At 39.8% G+C, this 23,612-nt stretch overlaps 2 protein-coding genes across 2 annotated transcripts; both read right to left on the bottom strand.

Annotated features, from left to right (window-relative positions):
- Window positions 1-11,062: 11,062 nt before the first annotated feature.
- On the bottom strand, window positions 11,063-11,863 carry LOC135467075 (G-protein coupled receptor 135-like). The gene has a single exon (XM_064744834.1). The coding sequence runs from the start codon at window positions 11,861-11,863 to the stop codon at window positions 11,063-11,065; it is 801 nt and encodes a 266-aa protein (XP_064600904.1).
- Window positions 11,864-18,672: 6,809 nt separating this feature from the next.
- Window positions 18,673-23,157, bottom strand: LOC135468427 (acyl-carrier-protein phosphodiesterase PptH-like). The gene is made up of 2 exons (XM_064746685.1): window positions 22,901-23,157; window positions 18,673-21,876 (listed from the first exon to the last, which is right to left on the bottom strand). The coding sequence occupies exons 1-2, from the start codon at window positions 23,094-23,096 to the stop codon at window positions 21,101-21,103; spliced, it is 972 nt and encodes a 323-aa protein (XP_064602755.1). The 5' UTR covers window positions 23,097-23,157; the 3' UTR covers window positions 18,673-21,100.
- Window positions 23,158-23,612: the final 455 nt, after the last annotated feature.

Here is a 23,612-nt window from a genome sequence, read left to right as displayed (position 1 = left end):
CATGCCTTCAGTTTAGACATTTACCCCACACACGGAGGACGACTCGTCGGAAAACAATCTATAGAGTCGTCGCCGAAGCCATTTCGTCTCGGGTGACTGGGGGATTTAATTCATTAAGAAAACAGATTGAACAGAGCTGTTGACATTTGTCGAAGCAGAAGAAAGGTAGAGTGAATATGTTAAGAAAACAGATATTATATAATTGGCGAACTACCTTAACAGAAGCTGTATAAGTATGCTTGGGCATGGCCCCATTACCTATTATTTATAATAGGTCTATATACAATGCGGAGATGGAAATAAACGGTGTTTTGAACACAGGATAAAAAGGTTTTACATTAGCGTACACTCTGAAAGCCATACAAATCGTGTCCTGTGTGTACACGAGGTTTAAAAGTCTCGAGTATCTATTCACGCCCTGGCTGACGTTGTGCAGTGTTACCAGGTTGAATAATGAATGGTAAGTGTCAAGAGTGAGCTCGTAGTATTCACTAACGAGCGTCAGTATCCCACGTGCCTGGTATGCAGAGCCAAGTCCGGGTTGAAAAAAGCCTCATACCTCTTCAATTAGCCAGGAAAAAAGTCTAAAGTACGACAGGTGAGACTGACTCCAGGACTAATTGATGGTGTTTAATGTCGCGAAGTTTGAAAAGCTTTGACCCAGTGATAGAGCGTTTTTGACGCCGTTGACATCTTCGTGTCAATGGAACAGGTATATACATACATATATATATATATATATATATATAGGCCTGCATGTACATATGTACTGAAAAAGTAATCAGTGTCATTCCTAAGCCTAAGTTATTGTGTTCTGTTGCACACCCTTATGTGTTCTAGAAAGGAGGTGTCACTTTGCCTACCTGCGTCGAAGGTGGACTTGAGGTGTTTACTACCAGGACGTAAAGACAATGAGTCTTATGCCAGAGTTGGGGCATCTTTACCATGACTCGTCCATATCCAACAGTTCTGTCATTCTAGATGCCAAGGAATACCTAAGAACTCGAGAAATAAACGCCAGAGAGCAACGCCATTTGGACCAGCTGAGCAAGTACCTGGATCGCGCAAAAACAGCTAGTGAAAGAGTTAGAAACCACGAAAAATGGAGTCTTCGAGAAAGTTTGAGAGTTTTACATATCAAAACGCCAACCATCGAAAAAGGATTGCAGCGAGAGACAGAACGATTGAGGCGGATGAGGGAAAGATATCAAGAAAATTTGTCTCTTGAACCCAAGCAAATGTATACGTCGAGGATTCCGTCAGGCTGTGGATCTGCATCAGATTTAATGTACACTCCTTACTCTGAGCGATCAGCCAGGTCAAGCCGCCCCAATCTTTCTTTTTTTCCAAAGATGAGCAGCTCTGCAATGGCTGTTGCCTCCCCTGGCTTAATGTACAATTCCACCACGTTACCTTCTCCACACCGTTTCTCTTCCTCCTCGCGTAAGACGGACAGAAAGTTTTATTTGAAGGCAGCAGTGTCTGCCGTGAAGCCCAAATCACAAAACAATGGTGCTAACTTTGTGAGACGCGCTGATCACGTGGTAAAATCTCTCCACAGGCTTTACAGGAGATTCATTGAGAGAGAGGAGAGACAAAAGGGGAAACAAATGTTTGACGTTTTGGACCTTAGCTCCCAGGAGCTGCTAGACAGAGCCCGGATGGTGTTGGGCAATGAGGCAACCAAAGAAATGATAGCCTTGTTTTCAAATATTGTCAAGGACTCTCAAACTGATGAGGACAACCTTAACATTTTATCAGTGTCCTCAGAAATCCATAATGGCGATGGAAACGCTCCCGACAGAGATAGTGTGATACCTGACAGGGACATCACAGAGACTACTGTCCCTTCTACACACGCCCATGGTGCTGCAAACATCAACGGAGAAGATAAGGACTTGGAGAGTTATGTAGCCCTTGAGAAAAATGTTTCACGTCCTGATAAAAGCTCCGGTAGGGTGACATTTTCCAGGAAAACTAATTCTTCAAACAAGGATGAACAGCGTGCAAAAGAGCTCTACAAGAGAGCCGATTCGATGGCAAATATTATGAGCGTGTTACATTCCAAAGTGGTCTTGGATCACAGAGGCCAAGGGGGGAGATCAGCCAAAGGGGGCGCGCATTTATCTATGTCTAAAGCACTGTGGCAACAGCAGAGCGGAAATGTTCATTGTGATAGCCGTAAAGCACCCAAGGTACCATCAATTGTTACATTAACTGGGAAATACAGGAGGAGTATGTTGAATCGATAATTTATATGACCTGATGTAAACCTTTCCGTTGTTAACAGATAAGAAAAAATATACATATGTATTTTGGCCGTGATATGAAATATCGATTACTCGTAGTGCTTCTGTCATACACATCTACGCATGCCTGGTTAGCTCCATCGGAAAGCGTCATGGACATGGTTTTGTTACTCCACTGAGAACATGATCGCAGAGCAAACAGTTTACGTTACTTCTGCCCATTAATTATTCCACAGCTTCTTTTTCTAAATCATATGTGCAAATACCTGTTATGTACAAATGCAATCTGTGGCGAAGTAATTAGGGCTGTGAACGTGTCTTGGATAAATGACCTCTTCCTGGGAGCGATCCAGGTATTGGCTGTCTAGTATCGAACCGCTTAGCCAGCGTGTTAACTAGAGACTAGTAATCCTATACAATCTATATGCCGTCACATTCACAGGACTTTATTGGAAAACGTGTGAGATGCTGGAAGAGTGGATCTGAACGAAAAAACAAAAAACCAAACAAACAAATGACATATACAGAACCCGTATATGATTGGAAATCTCGACACTGTAGAGTTAATTAACAAAGTTTTGTGACCGAGGTTTATCAAAGGACAGGTTTTTTTCGAATAAAAATAGACTTCACAGTTATATAAAATTAATGATTATATTGAGGTGTATTAGGTACAGGGACTTCAGCGCATGTATGCCTTTCTCCACCACTTTCGTGTATACACATATGTTGCGTAGAATGAAGAAAAATTTATCACTATATATGTAACGGATTGATAGCAGCAGAACCAAGGTGTTTGGTACACAGAAGGAAAACCACTCTATACAGTCCATCTGATTACTGCCTTGAACATATGATAAAGACCAAACATAGGCCCTGAAAGAAAATAAGGGTTTTAACAGAAATGAATTCCCATCATGTTCCATAACATGCTTTTAGCAGAGGTAAGAACAATTTCAGTGCATAATTGTATTAAATGAACTATAATCGATCCACATCTAAATGTTTTTCATGCGTGCCTTGTCTACTTACACGGCTAAATATATTTTTCCGGGCTGATTTCTGAACACCATACATGTGTGTGCTTAACTGACTTTAATATGCAGTGGCTAATGCTCTCCGTTTGTACCAATTCATGCAGACAAACATTTCGATTTTCACTTTTGTGTTAGTACTGATGAGATTTGAGGAGCAATATCTGTAATGTGCGTAGATCTATAGATACACATCAGATACCAGTAAAAGATGATTTACTTAACTGATGTTTAACTAGGACTATTCTCGTACATGCATACAACGTGAAACATGAACTTTCACCAGCATTGATGGAACTTATGGGTAACGTACGCCATATTGGCGAAAGACGCCCGTGATGATCGAATAAGGTATATACTATATACTTAAGATTTAGCATTTTATACTAACTATCATCTCAGGGTATCGTTTGTTAGAAGAATCACCCTTGCACGCGACATGACCGATAAAAGTCCTAATCTGCGCTGTTAGGTTGTTCATAAATGGGCCGGAAACTTAAGAATCGGCCTTTACTTTATTTATTTATTTAATGGGTGTTTTACGTCGTACTCAAGAATATTCCACTTATACGACGGCGGCCAGCATTATGGTGGGTGGAAACCGGGCAGAGCCCGGGGGGAAAGTCACGACCATCCGCAGGTTGCTGAAAGACCTTCCCACGTACGGCTGGAGAGGAAGTCAGCATGAGCTTGACTTGAACTCACTGCGACCGCATTGGTGAGAGACTCCTGGGTCATTACGCTGCCGGCCTTTAATCATCAGGTTGCGATAATGGAATAAGTTTTAATTCTCATCTTCAAACTGAAGCAGTGAAGCAACAAGGAGACACTATCGTATGTATGTATGTATGTATGTATGTATGTATGTATGTATGTTTGCTTATGGTTTTACGTCGTACTTAACAATTTTTCAGTCATATGACTGAAGTCATTACGTGTGTGTACATATACTATGTCGTCTTGTTAGTAGGGCGAGTCCATGCCGCCAAAGTGCTGCCATCACCGATGTATCATGCCGAAGACACCCCCACCTAGTCACATCATACTAACACCGGGCCAACCAGTCCCGATTCCTTGCTCTAGCCTCTCAGTTAGCGCCTAGCGAGGTAGCAACAAGTACAATTTTTAAAGTCTCGAAACAATTAGGTCATCGAAGCGGTCAGAGAATACCGTGATAGGACCTAAAGAAGATGACGTTAAATTTTTATAGAACAAAGAAACAAAATCTTGCAATGCCTGAGTGACACATTTACCAATTTGCAAGCGATTTTAACGTCATTCGTCGCAAAGACAAGAGTGGACAATTTAGGACCTAAATACTTTAGTCGGGACAGATTCTCCATTGAGTTTGTATATCAAGGTTGTCTTTGGTCTAGCGGTTACGCTGTAGCTTAGACTTCCGACACGTGATAGATTACTCGGCCTGCTCACTGCATCGTCTAGTGTCTAGTTATATATTCATGATCTGCAACCTGTAAGCTGATTGCACTTAATAACTGTGTATATACCAGCGAGAGGGTTTCAGCAGGTTCACAAGCAAGGGTGGGAGGAATATAAACGCCGACCTTGTCACATCGGTGAATAACGTTGCCACGGTTCGTCATTTAAGTCAGTGTTTATTCAGCATTCTAAAAAAAACTCCTATTGAACGAATCAGCCAGATGGAACCCATCCATTCCATGTTTGTCCCACAGTGATTGCATTACATTAACAAATAGTGAGTGGATACAGATATTGCACATACACACGTACAAGGACAACTCTCGGTCGGTCTTCAAATAATGATTTTAGATGGTGCAGACAAAATTGCTAGGTGTCAAACATATCGGCAGCGGACAAAGAGAATATTCGTATGACCAAATATAGCTCCTTTAGGTTTCACATTCATGTACTTGTATTATTAAATAACTCACATAATTCTGATGTGAAATAGTAGCTGGTATATTTGTTTGACAGTTATGAAAACAATCGGCTTATTTCGAGTCGTTGTTCAGACTTTTTCCATGACATTTATTTTGTGTGGTTTCCTTGACATTTGACTGTAATTGGAAAGGCTGGTGGCAGCGCGATTTTACGTAACTCACTTTGCCATGCTTGTCAAAAGAATCCAACTGGTTGTTGTATGGATCAATCAACGCAGAACCTCTCATGTTTTAGCTTTGTGTCAGTTTTCCTTTGTGTCGTTTAATGAAACTTAAACCTAGGTCAATAGTTTTAAAAGGGGCCTCCGTGGCTCAGTCGGTTAGCGCGTTAGCGCAGCGTAATGACCCATGAGCCTCTCACCAATGCGGTCGCAGTGAGTACAAGTCCAGCTCATGTTGGCTTCCTCTCTGACCGTACGTGGGAAGGTCTGACAGCAACCTGCGGATGGTCGTGGGTTTCCCCCGGGCTCTGCCCGGTTTCCTCCCACTATAATGCTGGCCGCCGTTGTATAAGTGAAATATTCTTGAGTAAGGCGTAAAACACCAATCAAATAAATGAATAAAATAGTTTTAAATGTCATGCAGCTGAGCTCGAAATTTATAAAGTAATAGCGTCTTGATAGTTACCTGGTTACAAGCCATTTAGCCATGATTTTTATTTTAAAAAAAAAAACAGACCCTAGGTGAAAGATACTGTTTTTAGTGGTATATAAGCCACCCACAGGAAGAAAACACGTGATTCCGTGTCATGTGCCAAAGAGTATATGTTGTGTGGAAAATGTATCCTTGGCCTTGTATTAATTACATGCATGTATGTATTTAGATTGGCTATTTTTGGCTAAGTATACCATATTAGTAAATACTCGTGACTGACTTGCTGATATAAGTCTCCATTCATCCGGATTACGATTCGTGTAGCACATATATAATACAAGAGCGGGTTCAACCTGACCTGTACAATGTGTATTTTCTCTCTCACTGATCTGCCATGATCACGTTACTAACTTTTTCTGATCGAATATAGATGATAGATCGATGGATAATATTTAAAAAGTTGTCCTCATATGTAAGTTAATTACCGGAAATGAAACATTTGGCCATAGTGTCGGACTGTACATTAAGTTGTTAATTACACGGAATAAGGAATATATAGACCTGTATTAATTATCAGTTTGCTCTTATATACAGCTTGCTCACTGTCACTGCTCACAATAACGGCTCACAGAAAGAGCTCGCTGTTCACTGTCCCTGTTCACTGTCATTGCTCGTTGTCGACGCTCACTGTCACAACTCACTGCTCACTGTCACTGTCGTTATTATTTTCACTGCTCACTGTCACTGTCGTTATTATGTCATGACTGCCTCTAACTTGAATGCTCATTGGCTATATCTTGAATGTCGAATGTCTCTAACACCTAACACGTTTTATTATGATACGAACCTAAGCGCTTAATAATATGATGTAAAAAACATTATCTGGTACTCGTTAGTGGTGTCACAGTAAATAATGCAAGCCATTTTTAGTTGGATTGATTAAATCATTGTTTTTTATAAGAAATGACAAGAGATAATATACCCGTAGTTATTTCGGAATACAGACCGCAGCCATTTTGTCCTGACGTACTTGGAAACACTTTTAATCAACTTTAATCAACTTTTACAACGGCAGTGTTTTCGGGTTTTAGAAATAAATTGCTCCTGATTGGTTAAAATTCATAACATGGCGGCGCGTTTCTCAACGTGGGCGATTTTCCTTACTTTGGACTGCCATATCTCTGTTACGCAACATCACAAAATTCTTCTTTAACACATGGAACACCTTACCACTGCATAAATATATTTCATTTTTTAAATGTATATTGCCGAACTGAAGAATATTTCATTACTCTAGTCAGTCATAAATAGAGGAAACCAGGGAGACTTGAGTGCTCCAATGGCATTTACCAAGTAACTGGCGGACTGTCCCTCATTTATGTAAGACAGATTTTGACGCACATATATGGTGAGCTCATTGTGCATGTGTCATTTTAGTGAAAGACAATTAGCGTTCTGCGACGAACTGTGCGATAAATCAATCAAAGAGACTTGTTAGCGCTGTGGCCACGAATGCCTCGATAACATTAAAGACAGAAAAATCTCACGACCATCCGCATTCGTCAGGTAAGTGACTAACCTCTTAACTTAACTTGACGGCGCTTTCGATTATCTCAGTGTGCGCGATTTGGCTTCTCAGTTGTGCCACGTCACACAAACAAACAAATGTCTTTCTTTCAAAGTTGGCCTTTGGCTGTCGTTTCTTTTAAAATATATAACCAAATTCATCATTTAATATGAGCGTTGAGGCCTGTTGGATGTTAGCCCAATTCCAAGGAGTATTTAGCATTTGTTTATTTATTTGATTGGTGTTTTGCGCCGTACTATTTCACTTAATTTCACGCAGTAATATTTCACTTAAATGACGGCGGATAACATTACTGGTGGGAGGAAACCGTGCTCACGACCATCAGCAGGTTGCTGGAAGCCCTTCCCACATACGGCCGGAGCAAAGAGTGTTTACAATAATTGGGTATTTAAGCCCGTACATATAATTTGTCTTATACCGACACCGGGTAAAAAAGTACTATTTAGATACTCTAAAACCTATTGGTGCTCAGCGTAAAGCGAGCCAGCAAAAAGTACCGTTTTTAAAGTCTTTGGTATGAGGAAATCTGGGTTTGATTCCAGGTCTCCCGATTTTGAATGAGTGAGTGAGTGCTAAGGGTTTAACATCGTAGTTAACAATTTTTCAGTCATATGACGACGAAGGAGTCCTTAGAGTGCATGTGGCTGTAATGTGCCTCATTGTTGTAGGACGGATTTCCATCACTCTTTTATCTAGTGCTGCTTCACTGATACGACTTAGCGAAGGTAAGTAAGTCGCACAACCCGAGCCACTAAACTGAAACAGGTTAATCAGTCGTTGTACTATCACTTTAATGCTGAACGTCAAGCGAGGAAGCTTGATTTATTTATTTGACTGGTTTTTACGCCGTACTCAAGAATATGTCTTAGGTGTGATCCGATCCAGGATTGACCCTGGAGCTACTGCCCCCGAAGTGGACGTTCTACCAACTAAGTCTTCGGCGTTAGTCCCCGCGTTTGAGGTGGACGCTCTAACCACTGGGCCACCGAAGAAGTTAAAGTGATTGTCGATACATATACATCGGCAGTCACCAATCTACGTTGTAGATGTGGCACTTACATTTATTGATATTACCCTAAGATATATATGCCTGGCAAACGTAATGTTGGCGGCTTTGAATAGTAGTCAAACAGAATAATTTGCCGTTACTGTGTGAAGACTCCTTTATTCCATTAAGGGGTGGGGCGAGATAAGCACACAGAGCCCGGCTGCAGAAAGATCACATATATTAAAGTATATACATTTAATACACACATGCATAATTTATCCCTTTAGAAGATAAGAATAGGAGGTTGATCCAATAAGAATACAAGATTAAGGTATCAGTATACTGATATCAGCATGTTTGCGTATTCTAACAATGCATAGTTAACTATCAATAAGGATTTTAATCGATGATTAATCTGTTCTTTACGACGTTACAGGCTATGTTCATCATTTCATGAATCACATTCTTACATTACATACTCAGCACCAGCTAATATTATTTTACAGATTCCTTTCTGTATGTTCAGAAATGTTTAGTTTGATATTGCGTTCATAGCAATAACGCGTATACTAACTACCTATACATAATGTATGGTCCGATATTGCGTTCATCACAATAACGCAGTGCTAACTACCCGTACACAGTGCATGATCTGACATCTGTTCTTCAGAACATTGATAACCAATATATGATGAATAATCTGATATGCATTCTTCACAAGACAGAAATACTGTTGTCTGCGTTTGTTTAACTTGTCGCCCCAATTCAACTGTAAAAGTAAAATCAGTCATCGTCGATAAAAAAACTTGCCGTTCGGCAGTGACACCACAAGTTGTATCCATCGATACCTGGGACGTCGCTGTTTATTGTAATGAAAAAAATTCATCTGGAATACTTTTTCGAAGTGATAACGCTAAACTTGTTTTCCTGAGCATTGTCTCGTGTAACATCATAATTATTCAGAAAGAAGTGGTATGTTGGATAATGGGCTTAGCGCCCCAGGCGGTTAAACGAACTTGACGCATTATCTACATATAAACCCACTGCATTGTTTTTTGATTATGGAATTTCCGGCCTAGCATCCAGTGACTGAGTGAGTGAACATCGAAGTTTGAAGATAAACCGGTCGTGAGATAATACAGCTGAGAGGGATAAATTATATTCCTAGAGAGCGATTAATGACCCTTTATCTGATACATTTATATAGTTTATTTTAGTATTAAGTCGATCACAGATTACGTAACAGTTGCCACCATGTGCCAAAGCACACTGCGCACATTATCAACCATACCAATAACTTGACGCCATCCTAGGCTATGAATGTCTTCTTCTCCAGTGTAAGCTTGTGGAATTTTCATGTTTGGGGAAGAATAATCCAACTGCATTTTCTTTGTAATAATATGAAAGCCCGAAATGTCGATATGTAGAAATGTCACTGTATCAACGAAAGACAACTTTGGTGGTGAGTATGGTGGATTATAGCCGAAAAGAAAGACTACTAAACCCAGACTTGGTGCATGCTCTGACATCTGTTCTTTTAAAATACAGCAATACTGACAACCTATTTATGGTGTATGACTTGATTTCCTTTCTCCACAGTCCCTAATAATAACAACCCAGACATAGCATGTAGCCTGGTATTCTTCCTTCAAAATACAGCAATACTAACAACCCCCACATGTAGCATATATGGCCTGGTATTCGTTCTTCAACATAAAACAAAGCTATAACAACAAACATATGGTGCATTCGCTCTATACTTTAGCGCTTTGTTATCAATGATTATATAACTTATAATATATGCATTATTACTTAATTAAAACAACTGTTTCATTCATAAATTTAAAATAAAAATGTTTGTTAGCAAATTAAGGATGTAAAAGCAAAGCTTTTTGTAAACACGACATTTGTTGATAATATTAGCGCTTGATTGTCTCTCCTTCTATCTATCGTAAATATACCTCTATTTCACATATATTAGACATTATAAGGCACTATAGGGCATTACTAACGGTACTTCCTTACACGTTTGCATGCTCTCTTGTGAATCAATGGCGGTTTCAAAATCAGTTGTTGATATCACGCCAGTGGCTTTTAGTAGTAGTGCTAAGGTTTGCTGTAAATACACAAGTGTCTAACACCGCATAAAGTTTACTTTTGGTCAATACCCGAGTGTCTCACAGCACATATGTTTACTTTTGGTCAATACGCAAGAGTCTTATAGCACATAACGTGCTAGTATCCCTCACAGTACATAACGTTTGCTCTTGGGGTATGTCTTAGCGTCCGAATAGGCTAGTGTCACGCAACACAGTATGCTTGCTGTTGGTCAATACGCCAAAAAAAGGAACTAACGATGTCTCGCAGCACCCGACGTCTGCCGTTCGTCAATACACTGGTGTCTCACAACACAGCATAATTTCTGTTGGTCAAGACGGCAGTGTCTCACAGCACACGACGTTTGCTGTTGGTAAATACGCTAGCATATCTCAGAAAATAATAACGTTTCAATACGCCTGTGTCTCACTGTGCGGTACGTTTGTTGTTGGTCAGTACGCCAGATTCTGAATAGGCCGTCACGCAACACAATATGCTTGCTGTTGGTCAATACGCCAAATAGTGACAGCATGTTACGTCTGCTGTTTGTCAATACGCAGTATGATTACTGTATATAGTCTTCCATGACATCAGTAAATACTGGACTGCCTCATGTCACCAGAAGCGGATGTCAGCGCAATGTCACTGTCAACACTGGAACGAGCGAAGAAGATGTTGGGGCTGTAAGGCTGTAACCTGTTCTCAGAGGCAATGCTTGTGGCTCTTGGGCGCTGCTCTGTCCATTTGTATATATCAGGTCGTCTAACTTTCCTTCGTCGAAAACAACAAACACATACCCTAAAATACTGGGACACAGTCTTGTTCCTCAGTGCGTATATTGTTGGATTGACGGCTTTGTTAACCCAGGTGAGCCAAATGGCGAGGTCGTACCAGAACTCCGGAAGGTACAGACTGCTAATACAGGACATAACGGTGAGCACTATATACGGTAGCCAGCACAGGACGTGTAGGGATATCATGATGATCACAGTTGTGGCTGTTCGCATCTCAGAGTGGAACAGCAGATGGCTTAATGGCACAACAGACGGTCTTATCTTAACATGTACAGAGTACACTTTGCTAGATATTATCACAAGGCAGTAGAGGGTGCATATGAGAGGTAGAACTTGTCCCAGAGTAACTGTTACTATGTAGCGATGTATCTCATTTCTAGACGGAGGCGGGAGAAAATTACGACACACTACGGTCTGTTTTCCAGTCTCTGGTTCTGCTATAAGGCTCAAATGTTCCGACTGGACATCCCAAGGAATGGAAACGACTAACGCCAATAACCATGCGATGATAATAAACGTGGCGGCTAATCGCCCTCCAATTTTCAAGTGTGAAGGCCGTACTACGGCAACATATCTGTCGGTGGCGATGTACACCATGTTTAGTGACGTAAACACGGCTGAGGCCGATGTGATGTAGTGATGCAACGCACAAACCACTTCTCCGAATGGCCAGTGTTGAACGACCGAAGCGGTAAATATCAACGGCATACAGAATAATGTTACCAAAAGGTCGCTGGAGGACAAGGAACACACGAAAGCATTTATTACGGTTCTCATTTGAGAATGCTTCAAGATTATCACCAAAATCAGGCCGTTTCCTACCAAAGAGAAAAGCAGGATAATTATTAGACTGCTGGCTTTAGAAATTTGCTCTATGTCGAGAGGATAAACGGCGGGGTCCTCACCGGCAGGTTCGTCGAGTTCGGGAAACATCGGCTCCGTCCAGTTTTCTGGTCGCCAAGCGATTGTTGTTTCCGACATTTCGGCGACTTCTTCATCCGTTGATGAAATGCTTGTTCAGTGGTTTAGCATCTCCTTGAAATGTAAGCCCCTAGAAAGAGAAACATTAATCCGTCACTGTACGGTCATAAATAGTTCACACTTCTGAAAAACTTTTCCGTCTGATAATTATAATGAAATCCATTTATAGACCCATAATCACGCACACTCTAAGAAGATCTGTTTAAAGTCAACTCGGGGACAAAATCCTAAGACATACGACAATGCCAAAGGCAGTTTTCAAAGTATATTTGAACCTTTTTAAACTTGTTACCAGAAACATCAAACGGTGTGCTGCTATCACAGTAACATGTATAAAACATTGAAAACCTTTGATGTAAGACTTTTGATGAATGCCACTGAATGACAGTCGAACTTTTGCTCCAGAAACTTTATGTATAGCACAATGGGACCGCTGAAGTTGTGATCATACCTCAGGGATTCATAGAAGTCCAAATTTTTACATCCGGAAACTCAAAATTGATTTTTTTCTGGTCCAGATTGAGTTTATTTATATTTTAAACACCGACTATAACCTGGTATTGACTTTAATTCCGACAGGTAATTTTGTGAACGTGAAAGTATATATAACGGTACCGGTATATATATGTGAAGAGAGAAAGTTTGATTTCATTTGATGTTTATTTCTGATCATGATCTCATGGTACATACATATACTTTGATCATAGATATACAGTTATATGTTCACTAATATTAAAGGAAAGAAAGGAACTAACAAACATTATATCAAAAGTAAAATACAAGGGATAAGGCTTATCCTGCTCAAAGGTATGTCATGAAACTTTCATAAACCACGCATGTTCAGTTGTTGGTTGTTATAAACATTAGAAGAAAGAAAGGAACTAACAAATATTACACAAAAAATAACATAAGACAAGGTTTATTCTGATCAGTTGAATCCGAATAGAGTAAAAGCATACAGGTGAAGTAATGACAATGTATCCCTTATATATTTCAGTTAGCAAATGGAACTGGGTTAAACACACTGAAACATTGGAAGCAGCCATTAATAGGAGGGGAGATTTATTAGAGGAAACTCCTTTTAAAGTTTTGCCCTTTTTTCAATCTTTTTTAACCCAAAACCGTAAATCAAACTTGCAATCCACGCCCATGATAATGAATCTGGGACCGGTTGTTCAAAGTTGTATTAAAAGACAATCCAGCCTTAAATCTTAATATCTGTCTCCTAATGCAAAACTAATGGCTTTTTAATTCCACTGTTTGACTTTGAAGCCTTGTGATTTACAAATGGTTTACTGTCGAGTCTTTAGAGAGGTTTCCCTGTTTCATTTTGAAGCCTTGTGATCTACAAATGGTTTACTGTCGAGTCTTTAGAGAGGTTTACCTGATTCATTTTGAAGTCTTGTGATTTACAAATGGTTTACTGTCGAGTTTTTAGAGAAGCTCCCTGATTCATTTTGAAGACTTGTGATTTACAAATGGTTTACTGTCGAGTCTTCAGAGAGGTTTCCCTGATTCATTTTGAAGACTTGTGATTTACAAATGGTTTACTGTCGAGTCTTTAGAGAGGTTTACCTGATTCATTTTGAAGACTTGTGATTTACAAATGGTTTACTGTCGAGTCTTCAGAGAGGTTTACCTGATTCATTTTGAAGCCTTGTGATCTACAAATGGTTTACTGTCGAGTCTTTAGAGAGGTTTCCCTGATTCATTTTGAAGCCTTGTGATCTATAAATGGTTTACTGTCGAGTCTTTAGAGAGGTTTACCTGATTCATTTTGAAGACTTGTGATCTACAAATGGTTTACTGTCGAGTCTTTAGAGAGGTTTCCCTGATTCATTTTGAAGCCTTGTGATCTACAAATGGTTTACGGTCGAGCTTTTAGAGAAGCTGCCCTGATTCATTTTGAAACCGTGGGATCTACAAATGGTTTACTGTCGAGTCTTCAGAGAGGTTTACCTGATTCATTTTGAAGCCTTGTGATCTACAAATGGTTTACTGTCGAGTCTTTAGAGAGCTTTCCCTGATTCATTTGAAGCCTTGTGATCTACAAATGGTTTACTGTCGAGTCTTTAGAGAGCTTTCCCTGATTCATTTTGAGCCTTGTAATCTACAAATGGTTCCTCAGGAAATTGTCCTCGTTTCACTCTAACGCCTTGTGATCTACAAATGATTTATTGTCAATTTCGTGTCTTTTCCTTAGAAAGGTTACATATCGTTTATTGTCAGATTCGTGTCTTTTCCTCAGGAATTTTATTTTTATATAAAGCCTGCTGGTCTTGAAATGATTTACTGAAATATGGGTGGGGATTTTAGTTCACGAATATTCTCATACTTCTTTGTGAAGCATACTGTGTTTCAAATGGTTTAATCATTAAATTCTTGTCCGACTTTCATTTCAGGAATTCGCCCTCCTCTATTCTAAAGCCTTCTGGTTCCACTGTTTCGTTTTGTCTTCTGATCTACAAACGGGTCATTATCAAATTCCTGTCTGGTTTCTCCTTTTCCATCGTTGTGCATAATTCGTTTAACATTAAATTGTTATGGCTTTTCTGATTTTAGCAGTCAAAGATTGTTGCCCTACTTTCGATTTGAAAAAACTAGTTGGACTTTACAGTAATATTTCAATGGGATATGTATGTCCAATTTCAAATTAACAATTAACAAATGAACTAACTTTGGCTTACCTTTTAGAAGCCTTTGTCTCAGGAACTTCTTGTGGTTTACCATTTCCGACTTCACCAAGGGCGCTCAGCATCTAAACCAGCACCTGCAGCTACTGTATATAGACACGCTAGTTGCCTACTGTTTGTTCTTTAGCTTCGACCAGCTCATCCCTACGCGTTCTTTGTGACTCAAATCAATATCCTGTGTATATTTGGCATTCTGCTAAACGGTGACTATATCCTCCACTTCCCCAGTATATGTACACGACCTTCTCACCATGCAGATCTACGACTTCGACACCTTTACTCTCAGCACCTAGTCACCAAGACAACAGAGGCAAAGTCTGTCAACCTAAACTAACACAACCCTGTGCACAGCGTCGCAGTAAAGTAACCAAATGTTGATATTTGTGTCCTGGCTGCTGGCCAGTCCCACAAGGAGTGAATGGCAACGTAGAATGATGTTTCAACATACCTGTCCTCTACAGGTATCTGTACTATCGATCGCTCTTGTATCCATGGTTACCGTGTTAGTGTTAAGAGACGTGACCAGCAACTCGTACCTGTGCGATCTCCGCGGAGTCACAAGTTAATCGTCGGTCTCTTGAATCAACAAGTCATACCTGAGTTTCCATGTGGCTTCATACAGCGGTGGTTCATTTGGTACAGTGCGCTGCGGTGAAACACCAAATCGTGACATGATTCAAGCCCTACCAGAGACTGTTTTTAACAGTATTTGACAGTACTGAACTTTCATAGCAAAAAAATCATAACGACCAGTTTGTCCTAATAGCTCTCACGTCTGTCGACTTGTTAGCGAGTCTCACCACAAAGCGCCTGACGGTTGAATTTCGTGCATTTAAGAAAAAATGTTCTCTAAGATAAGCAGGGATGGGCGACAATGAACAAATTCGAAGACAAAGTGTGGCGAATGAAGTAAGAAAAGTACAGGTTTGAACGCTGCAGGATAGCCCACATAGACCTGAGAGATATGTATTACACTAACGTATATAATATATATATATTAACTCCAATATGAACTACAAAAGTTTACCTTGATCCCACAAAATACGTGGGGCGGATGTATCCGATCCCCTAGGTCATTTATGCTTCTTTTACTGGGCAACATTCGATACTTTGAAATGTAAATATTCCCCGAGGATCATTACAGATATGAAGTAGTAGCTTTGTTAGTTTTTCTTTTTGGTGAGCTAAACGTCAATGCGCTAAAATAATGAAACGCAAATAATGCCAATGCGGGGATGGCCATAACAAACAGACGCACTATTGCAACGATCGTGTACCAACTCTTAAAGATAAAAGAGGTGACTCAGTTGTGTTTTCACCCCTCGGCCAAATTTGGCCTAGGAATATTAGCCAGCGGTGGGCGTCGGTCCGTCCTTGTTTTCTTTGTGAACACTCTCTTTTGTGAAAGTTTGTATGTAGCCAGGATTACCAAACTTATACCACATGAACACAAAAATCGTGACGTAGTTTCTTAAAACATTAGAACATTATTTTCTGCGTCCTATTTTTATTTTAAGGCCATTGAGATCATCTAGGTTATTGTTTTGACAGGCTTGTGAATAAGACATCTCTTGAGCTTTTATGGCAATTTTCATGCGACATTACGCTGTAAACATAATATTTCTTGAAAAATTCTGACAGTGGTCTCCAAACATCAATACTCAATGATGTTTAGGTACTTATCGAATTATTCACATTCATGTACATGTACAAACATACTCTTAAAACTGCATTTTCAACTGTGCTAATGACAGAAGGATAATAAGCCCATTCTTTTTTTCTTTTCTTTCCTTTTTTGCCAGAATAGATCGATAAAACATAATCATTTGCCCATAAGACATACTGATATAGTCACGCATTGGTTCAAAGCCTTTGACGACAATAAGTATCACAGGTCGACAAGTCCAGTATTTTACGCCGTGTAGATTTATCAGTCTCGATGGGTTGAGGAAAAACAACGCTCTCACGGGAACAAAACAGGCAAACGTCCGACTGAGGAAAAACAACGCTCTCACGGGAACAAAACAGGCAAACGTCCGACTGATGGATTCGAACACGCAACTCCATAGGTGGGACTATAGAATATTTTGGGCAAGCTGCTACGTTGCTCAAATAGCTCAAATTCTCATTTCGTTTAAATGATCAGTAAACTTTAACGGGAGAAATAATTGTTTTGGTTTTGTATAGGTCGAAAGTACAAATGAGTATTGGCAGCAAGCCATTTTAATGTCTCAAGCTGAAGTCTAAAGTAAAATTTTTTTTTTTTTTTTTTTTTGATTGATTGGTGTTTTACGCCGTACTCAAAAATATTTCACTCATACGACGGCGGCCAGAGCCCGGGGGAAACCCACGACCATCCGCAGGTTGCTGACAGACCTTCCCACATACGGCTGGAGAGGAAGCCAGCATGAGCTGGACTTGAACTCACATCGACCGCATTGGTGAGAGACTCCTGGGTCATTACGCTGCGCTAGCGCGCTAACCAACTGAGCCACGGAGGCCCCGTAAAATGTTGACCCTCTAGGAGTTAAAATTATTTAAAGCTATACCAATATGAACTGCATCGTTTGGTTTCACAAAAGCCCTGGAAACCCTGTGTGTATTTAATTAGATTGGTCATAATCTTTAATATACATGTAAGGCCCCAATGATATTTACAAATCCTTTGTTTCCCCCATTTGCTATTTTATTTTAGTTTTAGTTGCTATTTTAGTTATGGGTATATTTTTGAGTTCTTTTGCGAAACAGCCCAATGCTTAAAATACATAAGCACTACGTCGCTATATTCTAGTTATGAGAACGTAGCCCTTTGAGATCTTTTGTGAAACCACACCCAGCGTTCTATAAGCACTACGTTGCTAATTTAGATAGTAGATTACATTACGCTTAGAGGGGCTTTGTGAGACCATGCGGTCCCACTGCCACGTCGCTATTTTAGTTATGAGTAAGTAGCCGTCTGATTTATTTATTTATTTATTTGATTGGTGTTTTACGCCGTAACTCAAGAATATTTCACTTATACGACGGCGGCCAGCATTATGGTGGGTGGAAACTGGGCAGAGTACGGCGGAAACCCACGACCATCCGCAGGTTTCTGACAGACCTTCCCACGTACGACCGAAGAGGGACCAACATGAGCTGTACTTGAACTCACAGCGACTGCATTGGTGAGAGGCTCCTGAGTCATTACGCTGCGCTAACGCTCTAACCAACTGAGCCACGGAGGTCCCCAGTAGCCGTTTGAGTTCCTTTGTTAAACAGGCCATGGTACTCTATGAGTTTGGTGAAATTCCATAATAAATATCCATCCAAATTATCTCAAAACTAAATCAAATAAAATCACTAAAATAAAACAAACCTTTAATGCACGTCATAAATTTCCCTCTCGACTAAAATTCGCATATAAACCACGTTCAAACCAATACAATGGGCAGGAAATAGTAGTTCTTGTGTACATCAATAAGTAAGATTAACTGTACATATATAGAAAATAAGATTCTTGTCCCTGCCAGGTTAATTAGTACATATACATTTCGTATCCATAAAGCCATAAAGAATCAAACTTCCACAGTAAGTAGCTCACCGCCTGAATTTGAGCATACCACCCATCATATAATCTGTCACCGTAACACTGGATTATCACATAATCAGAATACTGGATTATTATGATTTACACCAGATTAGCTGCATTAATTAATATCATTCCACGTATATACTCGTAGCTCAATTACATTATGTTTTACATTGCAAATGATAACTTTATACTTGTTAATTTCAACCCTTACAAACTATGTTTTGTACCATGCCCAATGACAGTTCGGTATAGTGATTGTGATAATAGCGCATGCTGCTTCATGAGCTGGACTTGAACTCATTGGTGAGGGGCTCCAGCATGGGTCAATCATTGTGCCGCGCGGGCACGCTAACCACCTCGGCCAAGGTTAAACAGCAAACAAAGAAATCAAGAAATACAAGTAGTGTAAGTGAGTGATAGCATTTACATTTCATGGAACAACAACGAGCATACTGAAAGTTAACGTATGTCCCTATTGATGAGATGTTAAAGCGCTTGAGTATGACACATACACGTATACATATACACACATATATAGGTCTAGACTAGTGTAATTTAAAATCAAGGGTCGGGATGTTAGCGCCAACACTGCTATTAACAACGTAAATGTCACCCAGGTTAAAAGTTAACTAAGGATTTGTGGATTTAACCCAGGCTTAATGGCTAACATCCTTTTGAACAGCCTAGTAAATCCGTAGACAAGTTTCGCGTAAAATAGAGGTAGAGTTAGTCCGAAAAATTATAGCTTCATTTTGACACATTATGCTCAATGCTCAATACTCAATTCAGCATTTTGCTTTGCCATCTGACATTAGATGGCCACTTGAGGCTTTCGTTTTTTGGAGATACACTACTTGTGCATCAGTTAACTTTGAACAATTATGACTCTTGTATTTAGCGACAGCATACTTTCTTGAGAAACCTCTAAATTATGAAGAAATATATTCTACTATAAGAGCTGCTGGAATTTCATCAGCGGACTAATTTTAGCAGCAAATCTTACTTACTTGTCCATTTAATGTAATTAAAGACGTGGATATAAATTCACGTCCACTCTGATTCTAGACACAGTAAAATATTCCTCACACAAATGATAAAATGTACATGTACACGAAGTTTTCTTGTTAAAAAAAAAGAAACATGAAAAAACCTATTTTGAGACAGTAATTTGGAATGATTTAGCACCAATACAATGAACAGGCGCCTAGTCCCGGGATCACGACCCAATCTTAGACTCATAATTCTATCATTAAACTTGGTACGTTCCTTTCCGTTATTTTGGTTGAAATTTGTTATGCAATGATTTTGCTAAATTTACATTGTCAAGCAAATATTTTGCCCTTGCTCCGCAGGAAATAACTATTTTAAAGCCATCTGAAATTTTGACTTAAGTGTAAAATCGCTTCGTGCCAGGTCTTCAAGACAGCTTCAATTCACAGCTGATTGTTGACAACTCTGACCACAGACGTAGGTTGTGAATACTGTCAATAACAAATGCATGGCGAGTGCTTTGTACAGCGGTCAGAACAATGGAGCACCAACTATGCCTCTGCTTCCATGCAAGCTATTCAACAGTGACAAACTGCTGAGTGTTTTGTGATAACTACGGATGATCAAATCAGATTTGTCACATTTGACCGATGTGACCTCAGCGTTGTTAAAAATTTCTGTAAAAATGGCAGTGATGGCAGTGATGTAAAGCAAAGGTAGAAACCAATGCCTGCGCTTTAAGGAGTATAGGGTTGGACCACATGCGACACTTTGCTTTGGCCACATTTGTCACACAGGTTTAGCAACACAGAGACTTAGCCATGGCCAGGTGTGACAAATAGATTTGGCCAGGCGTCACGCACATGTTTGGTCAGGTGAATTTCTTCGTGTCTTTGCGACACCGCACTCCAATGTGAGCAAGAGAAAGAATGTAAAGGGAGATAATCTAGAACTACAAAAATAGCCATAAAACTTATCATGTCAAGTTGAACCTTGAAAATCATAAAGTGTATTTTTTTTTAAACAAGAATGTATGGAGTGTTTTGGAAAAAAATCGAATTCGCTAATCAAATAAAATTTATGTATTTGCCAAGAATAGCTCAAATTATTGCCTTTCAGTAAATATCAGACTCATACTGGTACCATTTAGTGTTAAATCGATTAAGTTTGAAAAATTTATAATATGACCTGCTTTAGAAAATTTTTAGAACTTTTAATTCAGATTTTGAACGTGCACATTGATATATTGTGAAAGGTAATTATTAGGGCTATTCTAAAATAATAACAAAAATTGGTTTAGATTTGTGCTGTTCAATTTTTTCTAAAAATAACTGAATTATTACTTCTTTGAACAGTCTACTATAAAAATTGCCTTTTTTCAAAGACTGAAGTATTTGATCACAAATGTCTTGAATCACATTTACATGTATTATACTTTCCATATAAGGCAGTGGTGACAGGTAAAACTGCTTCTAAAAAGCACTTAAAATATAAAAGACAAGTCCTGTCTACCTTACTGAAATGCCTTTCACAGTACAAAACTGAAAACAAGAAATCATTACTGTGGCACAAATCTCACACCACATTTTGGGCACCTTATGATATCTCTGGTTCTTTGTTAATGGCAGTGTCTCCATTAGACGGTTTGTCAGACTTCGCAAGGGGCCATATCTGGCGAGGGCCGCCCCAGTGTGACATTCCCCATAAAAGCCCCTCGTCCCGCTCCCGTTTGTAGCCCAGGCTGTGGGAGATATACCTTACACCATCAATCACACGGTCTCTGTTCCTGTGCTGGTGGCCATGGAAGTGAATGACTGATCCTAACTGACGAATCTGAACATCTAACTGTTTGCAGCCGGCAAAACGACTGAAGTTAAAAAACCTTGGAGCACCTTGGTTCTGTGGTAGAGACGGCTCCAGACCCATGCTTGTGCGCTCCATGATTACAGCAGCATTTTCCTTCTCTGACGGAAGGATGAGGTCAGATCTGGGCATAAAATGACTGAAGGATATCACAGGGATATCGTAAGAGCTGGCCACAGCGTCTTCATTGAGCTCGCAGAAATATTGAGCTGGGTAGGAGTCGTACAAAGTTGGCCACACGCAGTTGTGGTTGTCCATCCACATCAAGTTCATGGTGGCCACATCTTCACTGACTGAGGGGTGGCGGACATACAATGTGTCCATGCTATCTTCCTCTGGGGTGGTATACCACGAGAACAAGGGCACCACCATGACATCCTGTCCTTCGAGCACAGCTACACGGCCAGGGCGAGTCTTCACACCCAAACGGTCACACAAGCGCCGGATTTCATGGAACTTTTGGAAGGAGTTCTTCTCCTTGCCACTCTTTACCCAGAGTTCATGATTGCCTGCAAGAGAACAGAAATAATATACTTTCTTAAATAGGATTAACATCAATCTACTATAGGAAAGTTTAGTCATCCATGAGCATAATTATAATTCATTTATTTATTTGATTTGTGTTTTACGCTGTACTCAAGAATATTTCACTTATACAATGGCAGTCAGCATTATGGTGGGAGGAAACTGGGCACAGCCGGGGAAAACCCACGACCTTCTGCAGGTCGCTGCCAGACCTTCCCACGTATGGCCGGAGAGGAAGCCAGCATGAGACAGACTTGAACTCACAGCAAACACATTGGTGAGATGCTTCTGGGTCATTACGCTGTGCTAGCGCGCTAACCAACTGAGTCACACAGGCCCCATTAGCATTTGTAGGTGGTGTTTCATAATCTGCCATAGTTAAATTATAAGGTTATGGTACTAGGATAAATTGTTGACTTTTTCTACCTGTAAATCCCTAACTGATCTAAATCAATTATCGCACATAGGTCTATAAAGCACTTGGAGTACTGCAAATATCCTTACCTATATACCGGTACCGGTACTCAAATTTCGCAGAATTACTATGCCAAAAACTGTAGAATTTACCTACTTTACATCAACACTCAAATTAGGCCTATTAACTGTCTTTTTTTCATAAATCCTTTCTAACAATTTAACTTACCAAAGGCCTTCAACATGTTCAAAAATAAGGTGCCTTGCTATTTTTTTCCTTTCTCACTTATATCGATCACTTAAATTATTGTGTTAATTTATATATCTTTCTGTTTTTAAATAAAAGTTTAAAAGCAAAGCACAGGAATGTCCCTTTTCGAATGTATGACTTACAATAATTTATAATTACAATAAATTTCCACGATGCTTGTTATTCATACTATGCTGAGAGAATAAAGTTACAGGTACGTAACAATTAAAGTCCGCAAGACAATGTCATTCTGTTCCTCCATAGTTTGGGGTTTGGTGTAGAATTTACGCTATATATGGTTATCGATACCTCTTATAAACTCTCACAAACACGCAGGATTTTACCTGGTACGAAAAAAACTTGCTGAAAAGTTTGAGTGAGCTCATATAACGTTTCTTCCAGCAGCGAGATCGAATCCGTGACATCACCAGCTAAAATCAACGTGTCATTGCCATATCTTTCCCTTTTCCAGCTCTTCACATGCTTCACGTTGTCCTTGTGGTCTGTGTGAATGTCTGCTATGGCATAAATTCGGGACATCCTTCAAAAATTCCTCAGTTATTATAAAATACATGACACTGACTTGATCCAATAATGAACAGGTTATGTATGTTATGGTCCAAAGGTCAATCTTGTCCGACTAGATGACTGTAGTACACTGTGACCGACCTCAAGGGACTGATTCACCACACTAAGACTGCTTACCGCTAACCTCAACGTAAACACTCAAAAAGCGGAGGTTTTTATGCGCTAATTGTTGTGTACTGCACAAAATAGCGTTTCTTAAATTCGATGCGTATATTTTACTTTATTTATTCCAGGATTTGCCTCATACATCGGTATTAAAATGACATTCAATGGGCGGGCAGTATGCTGTACTTTCCAGAGCAGTCGTTCCTATCATGACCAAGCACTTTACTTCTCACGTTCTGTGTAGTTAAGGTTAAAAGCGCTCATACTTTATTATGAAATTTATGAGCCTCAACCAAACGAACCCCGCCGTCCATAGTATATGTCGAATGTAAAGAGTGACATAAATTATGTATGCCCAATGGT

This window comes from Liolophura sinensis, chromosome 6 (assembly GCF_032854445.1).
Source record: "Liolophura sinensis isolate JHLJ2023 chromosome 6, CUHK_Ljap_v2, whole genome shotgun sequence".
In the NCBI taxonomy this organism is placed as follows: domain Eukaryota; kingdom Metazoa; phylum Mollusca; class Polyplacophora; order Chitonida; family Chitonidae; genus Liolophura; species Liolophura sinensis.
Note: the sequence above shows the minus strand (reverse complement) of the source record. Positions and strands in the feature narration are given on the sequence as shown.